At 37.5% G+C, this 18083-nt stretch overlaps 1 protein-coding gene across 4 annotated transcripts in view; it reads left to right on the top strand.

The window, feature by feature from the left end:
* The first annotated feature begins 4355 nt into the window (after window positions 1-4355).
* ssuh2.1 (ssu-2 homolog, tandem duplicate 1) overlaps window positions 4356-18083 on the top strand; it is a 14694-nt gene continuing 966 nt past the window's right edge. The window contains exons 1-11 of one of the 4 annotated variants that reach the window (XM_027167681.2): window positions 4356-4488; window positions 11106-11195; window positions 11574-11658; window positions 12073-12202; window positions 12340-12400; window positions 14606-14730; window positions 15211-15273; window positions 16126-16205; window positions 16608-16700; window positions 17536-17641; window positions 17843-17950. In XM_027167681.2, coding sequence (XP_027023482.1) covers window positions 4470-4488; window positions 11106-11195; window positions 11574-11658; window positions 12073-12202; window positions 12340-12400; window positions 14606-14730; window positions 15211-15273; window positions 16126-16205; window positions 16608-16700; window positions 17536-17641; window positions 17843-17950 — 960 coding nt within the window. In that variant the 5' untranslated portion in view covers window positions 4356-4469. Of the gene's footprint in view, window positions 4489-11081; window positions 11202-11573; window positions 11659-12072; window positions 12203-12339; window positions 12401-14605; window positions 14731-15210; window positions 15274-16125; window positions 16206-16607; window positions 16701-17535; window positions 17642-17842; window positions 17951-18083 lie in introns of all 4 variants that reach the window. The other 3 variants (XM_027167682.2, XM_027167680.2, XM_047803972.1) reach the window with 3 other exon arrangements.

The raw sequence follows: 18083 nt of genomic DNA, 5'->3' as shown, positions 1-18083 counted from the left end.
CTATAAACAAAATATATGGCTATTAATATAATATATTGCTGTTACTATAAACAGAAATCAGGTGGATAATTACAATGGTAAGGCAATGCAAAAAAAAGAGGAAGTGCAAGTGAGCATAGTTTGTGTAATAGTCCATTAGTGCAATAACGAAGTGTGAGGGGGAGATTGTGTGTTGAGTGTGATGAAGGACATTGACAGTATGATCAGCGAGGGTCAGAGTTAAAGAAAGAGACAGCTCTAGGAAAAAAGCTGTCCTTTAATCGGCTGGTCCTGGTCAGGAGGCACTTGAAACGCCTGCCGGAGGGCGGAAGTGAAAACAGTTTATGGGCGGGATGAGAGGAGTCCTTAAGAATGCTGCAAGCTCGACACAGACAGCATTACTTCTGGATGTCCTCCATGGCTGGAAGTGGAGTCCCTGTGATGCGCTGGGTGGTTTTAACCACCCGTTGCAATGCCCTGCGCTCTGCAAAAGAGCAGCTCCCATACCAGACAGTGACACAGCGGTTCAGGATGCTTTCTATTGCACAGCGGTAGAAGTTCACCAGCATATCCGAGGAAAGCTTATTTTTCTTTAGTGTCCTCTGGAAAAAGAGGCACTGGTGAGCCTTCTTGACCAGGCTGGAGGTGTTGGTAGTCCACGACAGGTCTGCCGAGATGTGGATCCCCAGGAACTTGAAACTGGAAATGTGCTCAACAGCCATCCCATTGATGTGGATGTTGTCATGTGTGCCTCCTATCTCTTTTCTGAAGTCCACAATAAGCTCCTTTGTTTTAGAGGTGTTAAGGAACAAGTTATTGTCATTGCACCATGTGGCTAGGTGCTGGATCTCCTCCCTGTAGGCAGTCTCATCATTGTTGGTGATGAGACCGATCACTGTAGTGTCATCTGATGGAGTTAGATCTATTCATAGGCCTGCAGTCGGAGATGAAAAGGGAGTACAGGAAGGGGCTCAGCACACAGCCTTGTGGTACACCAGTGTTGAGTGTGATGGTGTTGGAGCAGATGGAACCTGATCGAACTGAGGGTTTGAGCTTGGTGGCAGGTTCTCTGTTGTCTCTCTCAAAATGAGCATAAAATTCATTAAGCTCAGTCAAGAAGAGGAGGCAGCGGGGGTGGAGTGGGATGATTTGTAATCACTGATGACCTGGATGCCTTGCCACATGCGTCGAGGGTCAGAGTTGGAATAATGCTCCTTTATCTTCCGCTTGTAGCTGTGCTTGGCCTCTTTGATGCCACTCTTCAGGTTAGCTCTGGATGTGCTGTAGGCCTGTGCGTCACCTGATCTGAAGGCAGTATTGCGTGCCTTCAACAGGAGGAGCACCTCCTTGTTCATCCATGGCTTCTGATTTGGGTATGTGATGATCTGTTTCTGAGTAGTAACAATGTATATGGTGGTATTGATGTAATCCAGTATAGAGGAGGTGTAACAGTCTGTGTCTGTGTGAGTGTCACTGGTGGACTGAGATGCAAATGTATTCCAGTCTGTGTGTTGAAACCTTTCCTGGAGTGTGAAATCTGCTTCTGCGGGCAATACCTTGATGGTTCTTACTGATGGCTTCACTCGATTGATGAGCATATTTGTGGGTGAGGAACAAAGAAAGGTGATCTGACTTGGGGACCATTAGTAAACATTGGCACTTCCACTTTATAGTCAGAGACTTTAAAATGTGACTTTACAGTGTATGAGATTATACTCATGTCTTTGAGTAAACTGGGTTTGGGAAGTACATTTTTTTAGTGTATCAGTGTCAGGCCAAACACAGATGCACAAATGCAAAGAGCTACGAGCAGAATAGTACATCGAGAGGAATCGGGCAGGGCAGAGACAGAGGAAGTACAGCAGAAGGAGTGACCAGAAAGATCAGGCACTGGCATCACATACAGTAAGGCATCAGGATTACATATGCACAAACAAAAACCATACTTGTAGGAATGCACATATAATACAGTGTGCTCATTTTGTTGGGATTGTGAGCATTTTACCGAGGTGAATCCACTGTAAAAATTAACAAAACCATAAAAACTATTGATCGGTTTGACTGTTTCCATAAAATTACACATACTGCTAAAATATTGACATTTATTTTTTGAATTGTTAAAATACAGTCTGTGATTTGTGTTCATTTACATTTCCAAAAAACAGAATTGCAGTAGTTATTCTGTCCTGTCTCTTTAAAGGCAGCTGCTGGCTCTTGATCTAGTTTACCAGGTCTCCTTTTACTGCAAATGCTATGGGGTCGGAAGTGCGTGCGAGCATGTGTGTGTGTGTGTGTGTGTGTGTGTGTGTGTGTGTGTGTGTGTGTGTGTGTGTGTGTGTGTGTGTGTGTGTGTGTGAGAGAGAGAGAGAGAGAGAGTGCGTGCGAGCATGTGTGTGTGTGTGTGTAAGGGAAATGCTTGTTTTTACAGTTCTCCTTACCAGACCACCCTTTTGAATTCACTCCAACTGCAGTGTGTAGATGCTTCACCCACTTGTCCTATAGATATTACAAAATATGGTAGCAGTTTCCCCCAAACATGTTTTACAGATGTTTTTTTCCTGGATTTAATGAATAAACTTTCTCTCAATAATCACAAAGAAATATGCCTAGCCTTTTCTTTTTACCCCATTGTCTCACTGGTTATTTAGTGCCAAAACACCCACCCACATTACTCCGTCTCACACAACAGCTACATTCTTCACCTGGGACATCTGAAACCACCTCAACTTCTCATTGTGCAATAACATAAAGCAGCTGCCATGAAGGCAAACAAGCAGTGCAAGCAGTGGGAGGGAAGGAGGGGGGGGGGGGGGGGGTTGATGAAAGAAAAAAATAACATAAAAAAAAACATTTTGTAAATTACATAGTGTTGTAAAATACACTAGTGTTACTTTCACTTTGAGTTGTCATGAATAAAAATGTATGTAACTTATTTATTATGCTATTTATTATATTATATGAAAAGCATGTGAGCATTACTGCATATTAAGATAAATATTTGTTAAGTTTGTTTTAGTATCTCCTGCATCTCAGACTGACATAGCCTAAAGATACATCTATACAATGGTTTATGCTTGTATTAACCTGGTGTCAGAAAACCCATAGCTTGTTGTGAGAAACATCAGTGTCCTGTCCCTTTAAGAAGAGCTTCTAGCTCTGGAATTGATTGAATTAGCTAGTACTTAGCTTATTGATTCGGCTGGTGCAGTTTGTGGGGTCATTTTCACATTGCAGTGCACAAAATGGTATACAGAGCTCTTGCGTTTATTTATTTATTTATTTATTTTTCGCCTTTCTACACTAAAGATTTATAAGAAAATTGTGTTAAGCATAAATGTATTAATTTAATAAATAAAATAAATAGGAATATATATGTTTGACTAGCACTCGTGATTAATTATACTTTAAATTATGAATGAAATGATCTTGGACGTAGGAATATCATCACCCCCTGCTTTATCCAGCTATTTTTTAATCCAATCCACTTCTAATTTAAATCACTTAGCTTAACCATTACATATACATATTATCTACCTAGAGAGTAAGTGACATCATTCTGTTCACATTGATGTAAAGCCATTTAGTTGACTCACTGCTCCTCCTTCTCTCTTACTCTTTGCAAATTGAATAGTTATCTATGGATATTAAAAATGAAATAATCAAATAACAAAATGTGCCACATTTCCCTGCACCAACACGAAGCGTAAGATTTTCAGGAACACATCTCATGCAATAACATAGACAGAGGTATAAATGGTAACCTTTTACCACAAGATATATAATCTATAAGATGGACTAATACATGCACTTAGGAGATCAGAAGGTAATAAAGCATGTACATTAACAGCCAACTGAGTCATATATGCATGGACTGTTTTTGCAGAGGTTAATGTGTCAGTAAATGTACTTGAGCTATCAAGAATAAAAACTAACACACACACACACACACACACACACACACACACACACACACACACACACACACACACACACACACAAACAATGAGGATTTCAGAAATGTATCAGATGTTTGGGTATATTACTTTATTAATGGCATAAAAACCTAAAAATGTAGTAATTCAAAAAATACACCATCCATGCCAATCAGCCTTCCCATGCATATCATTGGATGGGGGGAAATACCAGAGAACCCAGAAGAACCCTGGAAGCACCTGGAGAACATGCAAACTCCATGCACACATATCAGATCAGAACTAATTAAAATAAATGATTACCTCAAAGCTCTTTGAAAAGGATTACTACTACTATTACCACTAATAATCTTTAAAACTTTCTTAATAGTAAGCCCATATCTCCACCTGCTGGTGAGCCACTTGTAACACTGGTGACGTCACTCACCACATTCCGTTCGCAGAGTGGGCGTGGTTGTATTCTGACGTCATCAGGCTCGTACAGAAGTTAATCTCAGATGAAATATAATTGCGCCGTCAGCGTCATCATCCAGAGTTTGTAAAACTGATTTCAGGATTATGGATGAGAAAGATGTCGGTAAGTTACTGTACATTTGACTTTATTATAGACTACAATAAGAGTATGATTAAACTGACTGAAATTTGCCCATCAGGCTCTCAGACAGTGGGAGAAGAAATTTACATATAAGTACATGTAAATTAAAATGCATTACTGATTACTGATGACTACAATCAAATGGTTTTCTGCTTTATGCATGACTGTCTTGTATGGTATGGTATCTTGTATGTCTTGTATAGGTATTTACAAGTCATGATGTTACCAAAAATGAATGTCTACGATGTTACCAAAAATGAATGTCTGATATTGGGAAATATCACCAGCTCTAACTTAAGGTTTTGCTCAAATGTAAGGAGGTTTGGTGAATTGTATTAACCTCTTAAATCCAGTACTGTTGCACATTTGTCTCAATTATTGTTTCAGAACTTCAAGTTAAATTTAATGACTCGGTTACTCGTTTAACCAAAGAATCAAATTTATTGTGTTCATTTAGATTAGACACGGTACACACAGGCTTTGGACTTTACAGTGGTCTAAAAGGTCTCAAAAATTCACCATGTGGTGCTGTGATCAATTGTTATTAATTGAATTACCTGCATTAATTATTTTAATATATATGAAACAGGTTAAAAAGCTATTTCTAATGCTCCTTGATTGATTGAACCATAGTAAGAGCCATTATCTCCAACTAAAAAAACTTGGAACAGTGGTGAATCTTCCAAGAAAATGCAGGCCTATCAATATACTACCGAGAATGAAACAATGATTCATTCGGTGTCATAAAATAAACCCAAAGACAACCATCTAAAGAACTGCAGACCTTGCTTATCTTTGACAAAGGCAGTTTTCATGTTTGCACATCAAGCATTATATTCTGGTCAAAATAGGAATTTGTGGTAGAGTTTGAATTTAATGCTAACCAAGAGGAACATAAAGGCTCCTCTTACGTTTGCCAGAAAACCTGATGATCCCTAAGCATTTTGTGATAATGTTCTGTTGAATAAGATGTCTTAAATGGAACATAACACGGGTCCTGTTATATCTGATGTAAAACTAACAGTATTCCACAGTAAGAAACAGAGGTCCTGGTCATCAGTGCATAATCGGTAGATCAGGTGCAAATGGGTTGTGCAGAAAGACAATGATCTGAAGCACAAAATCTAGTCTGTCTCTGGATGGAATAAAATTCTAGTAACAACTCTTCTAACATTTGATTTGATCTGTTATCTTGCTTTTCTGTCTAAAAAATGATGCTTGTCAGAAATCATTCCACGCACCATGACTTTGTGACAGTGAATCATGCTCATTTACATAAATTCAGAACATTTTCAATTGACAAGCATAACTAACTATAACTACATGTCAGTAATACATCAGTAAGTCCAACAATCCACTACTTAAATGCTTTAAGTTATTTGGGTGGGACATTTCTTGCAATTATACACCAAAGTTCCTGACTCGTGATATTTATCAGACTCTGTCTGTTATGTATGGCATAAAACATCTCTAGGCTTGTGCAGGTTATGTTTTGTTGCCTGATGTGAATTAATTATATTCCAATTTTATTCTTCCTATAACTCAGTGCAATTATTAGCCAATGCACACCTTTTTGTTACTTATTAAAGAGAGACAGATTCCATGTTTTATCCAATTGTGCTTATATTTTATGTTGTGGAGCATCTAACAAAACCTTCAATATTGGAACTACTGTCACAACTCCTGTTGGAGAAAATTAATTGATAGCTTTCAGCCGATCAGATATGCAAATTCAACTGAAAGTGTTATATCAGTTATTAAAGATACCGCGAACATTTGACTTGTTTAAATTTTTAGTTGCAAGTAGCATCTAAAAAATGCGACAGCTTATTAATGCAGTTGTTTCGTTAGCCATATACTGTAGCTCCATTTGTAAATCTGAAAGAGCAACCTTCTTACACTAAACTCATCCTGGCTAATTTAATACATTTGGTTCCTTTTATTTTTGAGCTATTTTATGAGGGAATACAGTAAAGCCTTCCAATTTTTTCCCTTCTCCACACAAGCTGTCTCACAGATTTGATAAAGTGATGTATTTTCAGTGCATTGTTTCTCCAGGCACCATTTCTTCACATTTCTTGTGCTTGTGTTTAAATACCAATCTTAAGTATGATCTCAACTGAAGGAAATGTATTCACGGTGCTATTTATATCACAGTCATAATTGTATTGTTCACTTAACTAAATGTGAGAAATGCCATATTTATAGCTATGTATGCTGGAGCTCCCAGACAGGCAACAACCGCATGAATAGCCTCTGGAAGAATGGACGAATTAAACGGTTCGCCTTTCAGCCAGAATAGTTCAGGTTTTTTTAAACAGTTGTTTATCCAGAAGTTGTCAGTGTGTGCTGAGAGTTTTCTACTGCAAATACCAACTTTTTAAATCTTTCTTGTCTTGTACACTTCCAGAAAAGTGGTGCTAAAAGAGTTTACATCCTGTTTACATTGTAGGAGCCAAGTTGGTTGTATTAGTTACACTTTATTTTTAATCATTAACATAACATCAGTGGGATTGTAACCCAGCAGTGAGAAACTCTGAATACATACATGCATAACACTTTTCTTAGCCACTGCATAATCCCATATCTGTTAAAACAGCTCCTACTGTTAATAGTCAAAATGAAATAATTCCATGTGTGTGTGTTTCAGTATTTCATTTATATTTAAGCAAAAACAGCATTAACAAGCTTTAATAGGTTGAAAGGGTATAATTGCAGAAGAAACAGCAACTTATATACTGTAATTAATTTTATTGCAGTTTTTCTTGACGAACAAAGTCATTCCTAATAATTGGAAAGGGCATTGTAGATCAAACAAAGTCAGATGAACTGTGACACGGATCAGAACATTAAAAAAAGCTTATGGTACCTAGATCTAAAGTTTTCAGTCCTAATTATTTTTTATTATAAAAAATAAGTTTTGTCATTTTCATCCTTAAGGTACATACACATGTAAACCACTGTACAAGACTAGACAACAGAAATAACACAACAGACTCAGCAAGCAACAAGCATAAGACAACAGGTATATATAGGGAGGACAATTATTGAAACTCAAGGAGAAGGGGCCTATTGCACAAAACTAGGACAAGGGATTAAGCTGGGATATCTTGGTGATCCTGGCTCAATTTATCCATGATTCGGTTGCACTAAAGCTGGATTAGGGGGCAGTAGGATGTTATGGTAAAAATTACCATGGAGATTTATTCTGTGGAGCTAGCCTGCTCCAGACCAGGCTAAGTTCCAGGATCTACTTAATCTCATTGCTTATGTCAGTTAGCAGTCAAACAAATGGAAACCAATAGTTATTCCACTGCCCACTATACATTGTTATCACATATAACTAGACCTACTGTCATTATTTAAAAACATTTGTGATCATTAATTTCAGTCATTTTGGATAAATGATGATTTTTAGATGATGTTGCTATCATTAGATAATTTACAGTTAGACTATAAGGCTATATATAAAATGATAGAATATTAGGGCCACAGAGGAAAAAAAAAGAAAATTCACAGACTGAATGAAGTCATAATATTGAAAACCGTTGTTTTAGAGGAGGACAGTTGTTAAAATGACAGCTGTGGGGCATTTCGTGGAATTGTTCTTCAGTATGGTTTCACAAACAAGGACATACTTAATCCTTTGGCACGTCAGCATCACATTGTCATAAGTATCAGGACTGTAAAAAGAATATGCATCTTTTCCAGCCTCATAAATGTATGACTTCTTCCTCGGTGTGGCCCTAATACTCTGTCGTATAAAATACACGTTCCATATAAATAGAAAAACACAAAGTGTAACATTATGTTACTTTATTGAATGATAAAACAAAGCAGGTAAACCATCAGCTCCTTTCGAAACTGAAGTCACACAGTGAGTCTACATGATGGAAAGCACAGAATCAAAGCATATTATACAACAAAAGGATAAATACACATTCAAAAGGTCTGTATATAACACACCCCGCAGGTCTGCACACTGAAATAAATGCAGGACAAATCCATACACATCAACTGAAAAGACGCAGTAGCCTCCCTGCAAGCTTGTATTACACACAGTATACAGCACAAACATCATAAGAGGCCAAATCAATTAAAAAAAAAAATTGAACACAAAAAACCCCGATTCCTCTGCCACCGCAGGACATATTTCAAAAATTGAAAGCACACATACTAACTAAAATAATTCAACACATATTAGTCCCTCAGCAACCGACCACTGTCGTCATCAGGGAAGACTTCCGGATTGTCCCAGTCCATGGCTGGTGGCACTCTGGGGGCCCTCTCCTTCCTCAGGCAGGCCATATTGTGGAGGACAGCACAAGCCACAGTAATGTCACATGCCCTCACAAGGCTGACCCTTAATTTGTGAAGGCAGTGAAAGCATGCCTTCAGGAGGCCAAAGGTCATTTCAACTCACTCTGGTCCTGGCATGGGCATGGTTGTAGGCCTGCTGTGCTTCCTGGGGGTCAGTGAAAGGTGTCAGGAGAAAAGGCTGGCAACCATACCCCCTGTCTCCCAGCAGCACACCAGAGAATTCACCTGTCAACACAAAATCTCATCATTACTACCTCATAAACACTGTGATATTCTTGACACAGCCATAATGTAAAAAGTGGTTATTGATAGGGGGATACAGCATCTGGGTCCTGTTACAGAAATGAGATTTTGTATGGGCTCCAAATGATGACTCCTCACCATTGTAGACTGAATAGTACTTTCACAGGCTTGACATGATATCATGCCTTCTGGAATCCAGAGAGATGGTCTCATCATCATCATCGCCGTCATGTGGACATAACTTGTATGAAGCGGGTGGCATCTTGGGAAGGACCTCCGCTTCTGTTTTCCCCCAGGAATCCCCTCCAACATGGGCCTGCCTTTATTTAGCTCCAAGGCTATGTCCTCTGTTGGGGTGAGGTCAGCTTTTGGTGACCCACCACCCGTGCCTTGTCTGTGGGTATTCTTTTTCACTGCTAAAACAGTACAGACAATGTGTGAGTAGGTACTTTCTGGGTATAATATATGCTTGTGCATTTTTAAGTATTAGTCAGGGCCCTTACCATTCTGCAGAATGTTCTTGTATTTGACTTGCTGCCATGTCCGTTTTGGCCCGGTCATGTTTAATCTACATCACACACACACACACACACACACACACACACACACACACACACACACACACACACACACACACACACACACACACACACACACACCACACCACACCTGAAAAGAGACACTTTCTTTATCACACAAGAACATTCAATGGAGTCAGTGAGCAAGCGACCTTGGTTCCTTTGAAAGGCGCTATATAAATTAAAGTGATTATTATTATTAGCTCATCTATTTATTCAATTCTATTCAATTTTATTTCATTTATATAGCACCTTTCACAAATGTTTCATTGTATCAAAGCAGCTTTACATTAATAAAAGCAGGAGAACACACAGAAAAATTGGTGGACAACATAAGAAGCAGAGTACAATTAAACGGTACTAGTGAGCGTAGTAATAATGTAAGGCTTTGATAATAATTTATCAAAGCCTTATACAGTGTGATGGAGTTACTTTACACAATTTCACTTATATTTGCAGTCCATTTCAATTAAAAATTCAACTGTTTCATAATCAGAGGACAACTGCATTTTTGGAGATGTGAAATAACTATTTGGATTGTAATTGTGATGTTTCAGCGGAGCGTTGAGTGTGTAATTGTGCACTACGTACGCAATCAGGCGGTCTGCAATACTTTGCCATGCTTATTCTCTTTGCTTTATCACTGTGGCGGTGTCACCTTTCTTCTTCATTATGTCTTTTACCTCCTCGTATGCCTCCATGAGGATCCATGAGGATGGGGAAAAGTACGCCGCTTTAGCCATGGTGAATCAGTGAATCTGTGATCAGTGGTGGGTCTGTTTGAGTGAGCCGTGAGCGAGCACCTATCCAGGATTGGTTTCTCCTGGCTTGATGAATCCGTGTCTGCTCATCCTGGCTTGGTCCTTGTACAACCAATTAAGCCTGGACACACTTGTATTGGCTTCATTGAGCTCAGCTCAGTCATTTATCCTGGATGTCTTAATTCTACTTTTGTGCAATGGGCCCCTGGGGCCTGTTTCAGAAAGGAGGTTAATTATGTCTTTTACCTCCTCGTATGCCTCCATGAGGATTTGTGACTCCGATGGGGGAAAAGTACGCCGCTCTAGTCTTTCTTGCATCTATGTATATGCATCTATGTAAATATTTAACTGCCTATTGTTACCAATTGAAGATTTGTGTGTGGATTCTCAACTGGGACCATACAAGGAGCATGTGAAGGCAGGATGAGAAATGCTGTATAGCCCATATGCAATTAATGCAAGGACCAGGATGTAGCAAATTTACTACAAAAATAATCCAGAATTTCTATGCATTTTAGTTTCTTAAACTATCTGATGGATTCAAGAGTGAAAAATCTTCTTTGTATAAGTTTTAGCTTCTTTAGAAATCTTTCTAATTGGGCAACACTCCATTATAGGGCTCTACAAAAAAATCTTTAAGGGTTTTCGATGTAATCTTTTTTTTTTTTGACAGGGTAGTGTCTCTCTTTTTTTCTAGAAACTTTTGATCCAAGTATTCCCGAGGAGGGTCCTTCAGTGCCACCTGCAGGCTGGTTGGACAGTGTGATGGGCTATGAAGACCATAAAGGTGGAGGTAACACTTTAGGTCATAGTGATTATGGAATGTCATTGACAAGGTCTGGCCCTACTGCTACGCAGGGGAACTATGCAAGAATTGCAAATGTCACACCATTTGTTTGCTCCTGTTTTATCCAAAGCATCCCTAAGCAGACTCATACATGGGTCTATTCTTAATAAAGTAATATAATAATATCCTATTTTTTATTTGCGGATAATAATAACAGCATAGACAGTCTAATAGAGTTTATGCTAAACTTTTGCACATTTCTAGACAAGATGGAGGGAAACAAAGGATAACCCCACTTTCTACAGTAAAATGCTGTAAAATTGAAGGACGTGCAGTTTAAATGTTTGACATGTTTGATTTTTTTCTTTTTGTCATCAGATTGCACGGATCAGATCTACCCTCCTCCACCTGACTTCATACCCGAGCCTGAGAATGACAGGAGTGCCTCCATCCCCAATGTGATGTATGCAAAGTTTTATATGCAGTATGTTGTATAATGTACAGTTTATTACAGGAAACTATGTATTTTTTTTACACCACAACACTGTTGAAATCTTGATTCTTTTTTTCCAATAGGTGTATATATTAACACACTCTTTGCAATAGGTTACCCTTTCTTGCACACAGTAAACTGACTTATCGGATATTTTCAATCAGTATAAACGAACGAATAGTTTAATTGCTGCAAGTCCATGATAAAATGAGTCAGGACACTGTTAGGTTTTTGTGTGTAAAGTATCATGAACCTGTGTGTAGCTGCTGCTGAGCTGGGCAAAGAAAGGTGTCTGAGCTCCTTGCAGGGCAAACAATTCACACCTCTTCACAATAACATTAGTTCAGAAATAAAACACTGTTTACAATGGTGTTGGTCTTATAGGCTGCCTCATGTATCTGAAGATGTGGCCAGGGAGGCTTTGCTCAAGTTTGTGGGGAAAAAATGGACGTACAGCAGCAAACCCGCCCAGAACCTGGTCTTCAAGGATTTGAAGCCTTTTACAGTGTATCGTGTAAATAAACCCCTTCTGTATTATGTCATGTTGATGTTGTACTTGCTTACATTATTTCTATGCCTTCAATAACAATCTGTTTATTTTCTGTTCGAGTATATTCAGTTAATCTGAGAATACCATTTTTATTTCTTTAGTATCGCTTGGAAACATTTACAGAGTCCAGATCAAGTGCCTGGGAGCATGAGATATATACTGGTATTGTATGTCACATATTGTATTAGACATGTCCAAATCACAGGATATATAAGACATATCACCTGATAAGCCATTTTTGACAGTATTTATACTATAAGGATAAATTCTGTCCTATTGAGAAAGATTTTTAAGCTTAGCGATCTTATAAGTTTCCTTATCGTTGGACTCATTGATGTTTCAGAGAAGTCAATCCCATACGTTTTTCTCTATGCGAGTGAATGTGAAAGTTCAGAAAATGTAGCTCACTCGGATTGATGAAATCTTTTGCAGATTCAAACTTAAAATCTGAGAAGTGTCATCAAGCCCTCACTTACATTCTTCAGTCTTGTACATCTGTGCCTTTCCTATTATTTTATTCTAAGTTAAAAATACAATGAATAACTTAGTGCAGACTATGTAATTTGTTAGACTATACAGTTTGTTTGTTTTTAACCAAGGTCTGAACCATAAACTAGGCATACAAGTGCGCTTTATTTGAGGAAAAGATGGTCTTTTATTGAAATATCAGTGTCATTGATGAATACACCAAGGCCCTTTATTTCTAAAGGTTTGTGTGAAAATGAACACAAAGTAATAATACATCTTGCCCATTATTAGTAGATTAGATATTTGCTTATTTGCCACATATGCTTATGCCAACAGAGCTACATTTACTTCAGTAACAATGCACACCATTTATTAAATCTCAACAACCTTCTGCTATAGAGAACGCTATAGAGAATAAAAGGCACATGTTAAACATTATTTAAATATTATTTGCATCCATACAATTCATGATTATGCCTTACACTAATCTTTTTCTTTGAAAAACACACCAAACTCCATAAAGTATGAACTTGCCCTCTCTCGCACCAAGGTTCCAGCTCTATTCCTGTCCCATACACAATGTCTCTATTGTCGTACTCAGGAAGCCCCCAGAGATAAGCAAGGCATAACCTCTGATTAAAAACAGAACCATAGCAATGAATCCCTGCATTACAGACTAGGCTAGTAAAGACTGAATAGAATAAACTTTAATGATTCCTAATGTACTTGGTATTATAGTATTTTAGTCCTGATCAGGTTGAAGCAAAAAATTCTGGACACAAAATATCTTAACTGATCATTTACATTCAGACATTTGACATTTAATTCTGCTTCAGTTTTGTTTTGTATTTTTAGTAGCACATTCAGCATTGTGCAAATTGTATGAATGAACAATCACACACTTGGCATGCTGATATGAAATGATATTGTCAACAGTTTCATAAAATGGCAGCGGAGGTCTGTATTTTTTTAAATGAGCAAATAAAATTGGAAATTTTTTTGGAAACTTTGGATCACATGTGTGGGGAACCGTGGTTTAGTGGTTAGCACATTTGCCTCACACCTCCAGGGTTGGGGTTCGATTCCCACCTCCGCCTTGTATGTGTGTGTGGAGTTTGCATGTTCTCCCTGTGCCTCGGGGGTTTTCTCCGGGTACTCCGGTTTCCTCCCCGGTCCAAAGACATGCATGGTAGGTTGATTGGCCTCTCTGGAAAATTGTCTGTAGTGTGTGATTGCGTGAGTGAATGAGAGTGTGTGTGTGTGCCCTGCGATGAGTTGGCACTCCGTCCAATGTGTATCCTGTCTTGATGCCCGATGACGCCTGAGATAGGCACATGCTCCCCGTGACCCGAGAAGTTCGGATAAGCGATAGAAAATGAATGAATGAATGAATGAATGAATGAATGGATCACATGTTTTACTTGGCTGAGGAAGAAGTTGATTCTGTCTGCTACTATTGTTTTTATGGGAAAACCAACATACAACACCCTTTTATCCATGTATACAGATAACAGCATGCCTTATATTGTGAAAACATCCACATGAACTCCATATGCTTGCAATTTTAAGTGCGTGATGAATTAGGCATGCAGTTTGGACAATGCTAGAAGTGTTATCAACTAACTCCAAAGTCATTGGTGCTGAAGTCAAAGTGTCATATTGTAAGTTTAATCATGTTGTCTGAATGGACACATTTGTATAATACTCTATCTGGTATTATACTATTGTAGGATTGTTATTATGATACAATTACAGTGTAATATAATTCTAGTGTAATACAATTGCAATACGATTAATGCCAGTACTTATCTCTGAACTCATGTTGCACACCTACAGCCAATATTACATTATATACTTTGTTATACATTATTTGAATGTGAAACATTATCTCATGATCAGGTCAGTATGTGGACGGGCCGCAGTACGGCAGCATCCCTCCTCCGTGGCAGGTAGATGTGCAACCTCCACCCAAATTCACTGACACAGTCCAGAAAGTCCGTGTGCCTCACACCTCATCTGTAAAGGTATTACCTCTCAGAATCTTCAACCAGTGCTACTGTTATTATTTATTTATACTGCTTTCCTGTGTTTGGTCTAAAATGAGGAGATGTGAGGCAGGCATGGGACAACTCAAGGGAATCATAATTTATGTTTTTTGTTTTTTTTTTGCAGCTTCATGCTATACCACTCTGTTTTGCTCTCTCTCTCTCTCTCTCTCTCTCTCTCTCTCTCTCTCTCTCTCTCTCTCTCTCTCTCTCTCTCTCTCTCTCTCTCTAACCTAAAACTTTCTCTTTATGCTACATAATCTCATTTTTAAATAAAGGCTGTAGTAGCAACGCAACAAAGTTAAAGTGCAATTATTTAATCCCCTATATAGAATAGCAGGCTACAGCCTTCAGAAGTGTGATTACACAATTGTATATATTGTGTTTAATACTAGAATGCTGGACTTTGTCATGTTTGTTATTTTCCTTTCATTTTCTGTAATTCTTGTTTTTTCTCAGCCTTGTCATCAGTGCCAGGGAAAAGGACATGTGCGCTGTACACACTGCCATAGTAGAGGATGGGTGAGTAAGTGTTTTTATTTAGAGATACAGATTAAAGTGAACACATCGAAACTTTATTTTGGCAAGAGAAAATAAAAATAATAAAGTTCTCATATTGGCTGTTTGGTAGTTATTGTGAACTCATTACAATATATTGTATGCTATATCTTTTAGCTGAATGGTAAATTTACATTTACATTTACAGCATTTAGCAGGCACCCTTATCCAGAGTGATTTACAATTTATTTCAATTTATACAACTGAGGGTTAAGGGCCTTGCTCAGGGGCCCAACAGTGGCAGCCTTGTGGACCTGGGACTTGAACTCATGACCTTCTGACACCTTAACCATTAGGCTACCACATCCCCCCATCACCCCCACTAATACTTCCTTGTAGTTAGAAAAAAAGTAAAACTTTATGTAAACATCAACTCAAAATTATTAAATGTGGAAAAAATCTGATTTCTTAAAGTGACATTATTATGAGAGTCTTTTTGTTCAGACATGTGATCTGAGAATGTGAAAAAACTAAAACTGACATCTGTACACAAACATGCCGGCCATAAAGAGGACCCTTAAAGATGGGAAAGTCTTTTGGGTGTCTATCCTATCAATATTGTTTATAAATCTTTTTATTTATTTGTTTATATTCCCTTTGCACTAAAAGGCTACTCACATGGCATACAGTTTAGACAGACAGGTATAATTTTAATTGCAACTGTAGTTCACCTCACAGGCAGCAGAGGGCTCTAAAATTACAAATTGGCATTTTATAATTACATTTACTACAAAATACAAACAAAAATACTATGATAATTAATGAAAAGCCTTATATTGTAAATAAACTTTTTCATATGTTCCTTTATACCTTCAGATCAGCTGTATGTCCTGTCATGGCACTGTACATGGTCGGAACAGAAAATGTGTTGGCTGCCATGGACGGGGAAGAAAAGTGTAAATATCACATAGTAACATTTCATACCGCACACATCAGGGTGTTTGCTTCATGTCCTGTGACACAGATTAGTTCCCGTTTTTGCTAACGTTATACCAGCTATAAACTGTTGTTCCCTCATCAGTGTCTCTTTTTCCTTCTGTCTTAAAGTTAAGAGAAACCAAATAAGTCCTGAACATTTTCCTTAATTAAAAAAAACTCAATGACTGTTACAACTACCGATACCCGTGATTCAAGTGCCTATTTAAAAAAACAAAACAATTTATTATAAGACAGATCATATGGAATATCTATATCATATTAGAACGAGCACATACATATAAACCTGCCTTTTGCTCTATAAATTATGCAGTAGATATCATTTAATTACATGACTAATTAATAGGTGTTTTCTCATTTAGATGTACATGGTGCCATGGTAATGGTCATAAAACATGTCGCAAGTGTAACGGGCGTAAAAAGCTGTTGCATTTCATTCAACTCACTGTCATGTGGTAAGTTTATTTCTCTAGTGAAGTTTTGACTTTGACTTGGATTAATAGCTGAGGCTGCTTAATATATGTAACATAGAAAATATTTAAGATTGAAGACAAAGATTGTGAGTTTAAATCCCATGTCTTAATTCTATTTGGATAAAAGCATCTAACTAATGTTTTCTTTAAAATTATGTCTTTTGTGTTGTTGAACATAAATAGGCATTTACTTAATACATATACAAATCCATTAAGACAGAAATACATGAATAAATAAATACATATTGGGTTCAAAGGTCTAAAGCGCACAAATGAAAATGGTTTTGTTTGGCTTTATTATTATTATTATTATTATTATTATTATTATTATTATTATTATTATTATTATTATTATTATTATTATTATTGGTAGTAGTAGTAGTAGTAATAGAGGTAGTAGTAGTAATAATAATAGTAGTAAATATTTATTTATTTACTTTTTTATTTAATGCACTGGTTTTCCTTATGAATAATAGTATCAGCAATATCTTAAATAAAAAGTGTAATCTTGGTAATATATGAATTTCATCGTTTCTTAGTGTTTGGAATGTCCCATTTTTACTTTAAAGGCAGGGTACATTTGTGATCTGTGTTACCTCAAATCATTTAGTGTGCATCTGAACAGAAGGGATAAGACTCATAGAAAATCTCACATGCATTAACATAGTCAATACCACAAAATTGCTTACATTTAAATAGTGACCTAGAAATTGTGCAACATCGGAATATTAATTCCTTTTTTTAACTTTTTATTTTTCAAAATTGTTATACGTTCTGTTTGTTTGCATTTGAGGATTTTGTATATGATGTTTCATAGGAAGAATCAAGTGTATGAGTTCATACCAGACCGGCTGCCTGAGTTCCCCATAAAGAAGTTTGAGAGGGTGTCTGGGGAAGCCTTCTTTATTGATGAAAGTCTCCTGGTATTCTTTTGTTCCCATTTGATTCATTTTTCTTTACCTGTAATTATGTCCTAAAAAGTTTGGCTAGGAACATAATATGTACCAAATAAAATATATGTTGTTTTTTTTGTTTGTTTTTAGCTATTACTAACACTGAATCATCATTTTCTCTGATATGCTCAAAAAAAAGAGACAGTATTTAATATAAAGCTATATTTGCAGGTATATCCAATCGTAGGTTTCCCTGACCAGGATATTTGCAACGCCTCCGAAGAAGCCATCCACGAGCACCTGAACAAATACTCTGCTGTCAGTCGTATCTTGCAGCAGGTGAGTAAGAAAGACTCCAAACAACACTGATTCTTGTTACCAAAGCATGCAGAGTGTTGCACATCTGGTCACTAGGGGGTAGCAACTGCAATCCTTTCTCAATTCAGCCAAGAACATAACATCAAACAGTGTC

This window comes from Tachysurus fulvidraco, chromosome 2, assembly GCF_022655615.1.
Source record: "Tachysurus fulvidraco isolate hzauxx_2018 chromosome 2, HZAU_PFXX_2.0, whole genome shotgun sequence".
Classification (NCBI taxonomy): domain Eukaryota; kingdom Metazoa; phylum Chordata; class Actinopteri; order Siluriformes; family Bagridae; genus Tachysurus; species Tachysurus fulvidraco.
Note: the sequence above shows the minus strand (reverse complement) of the source record. Positions and strands in the feature narration are given on the sequence as shown.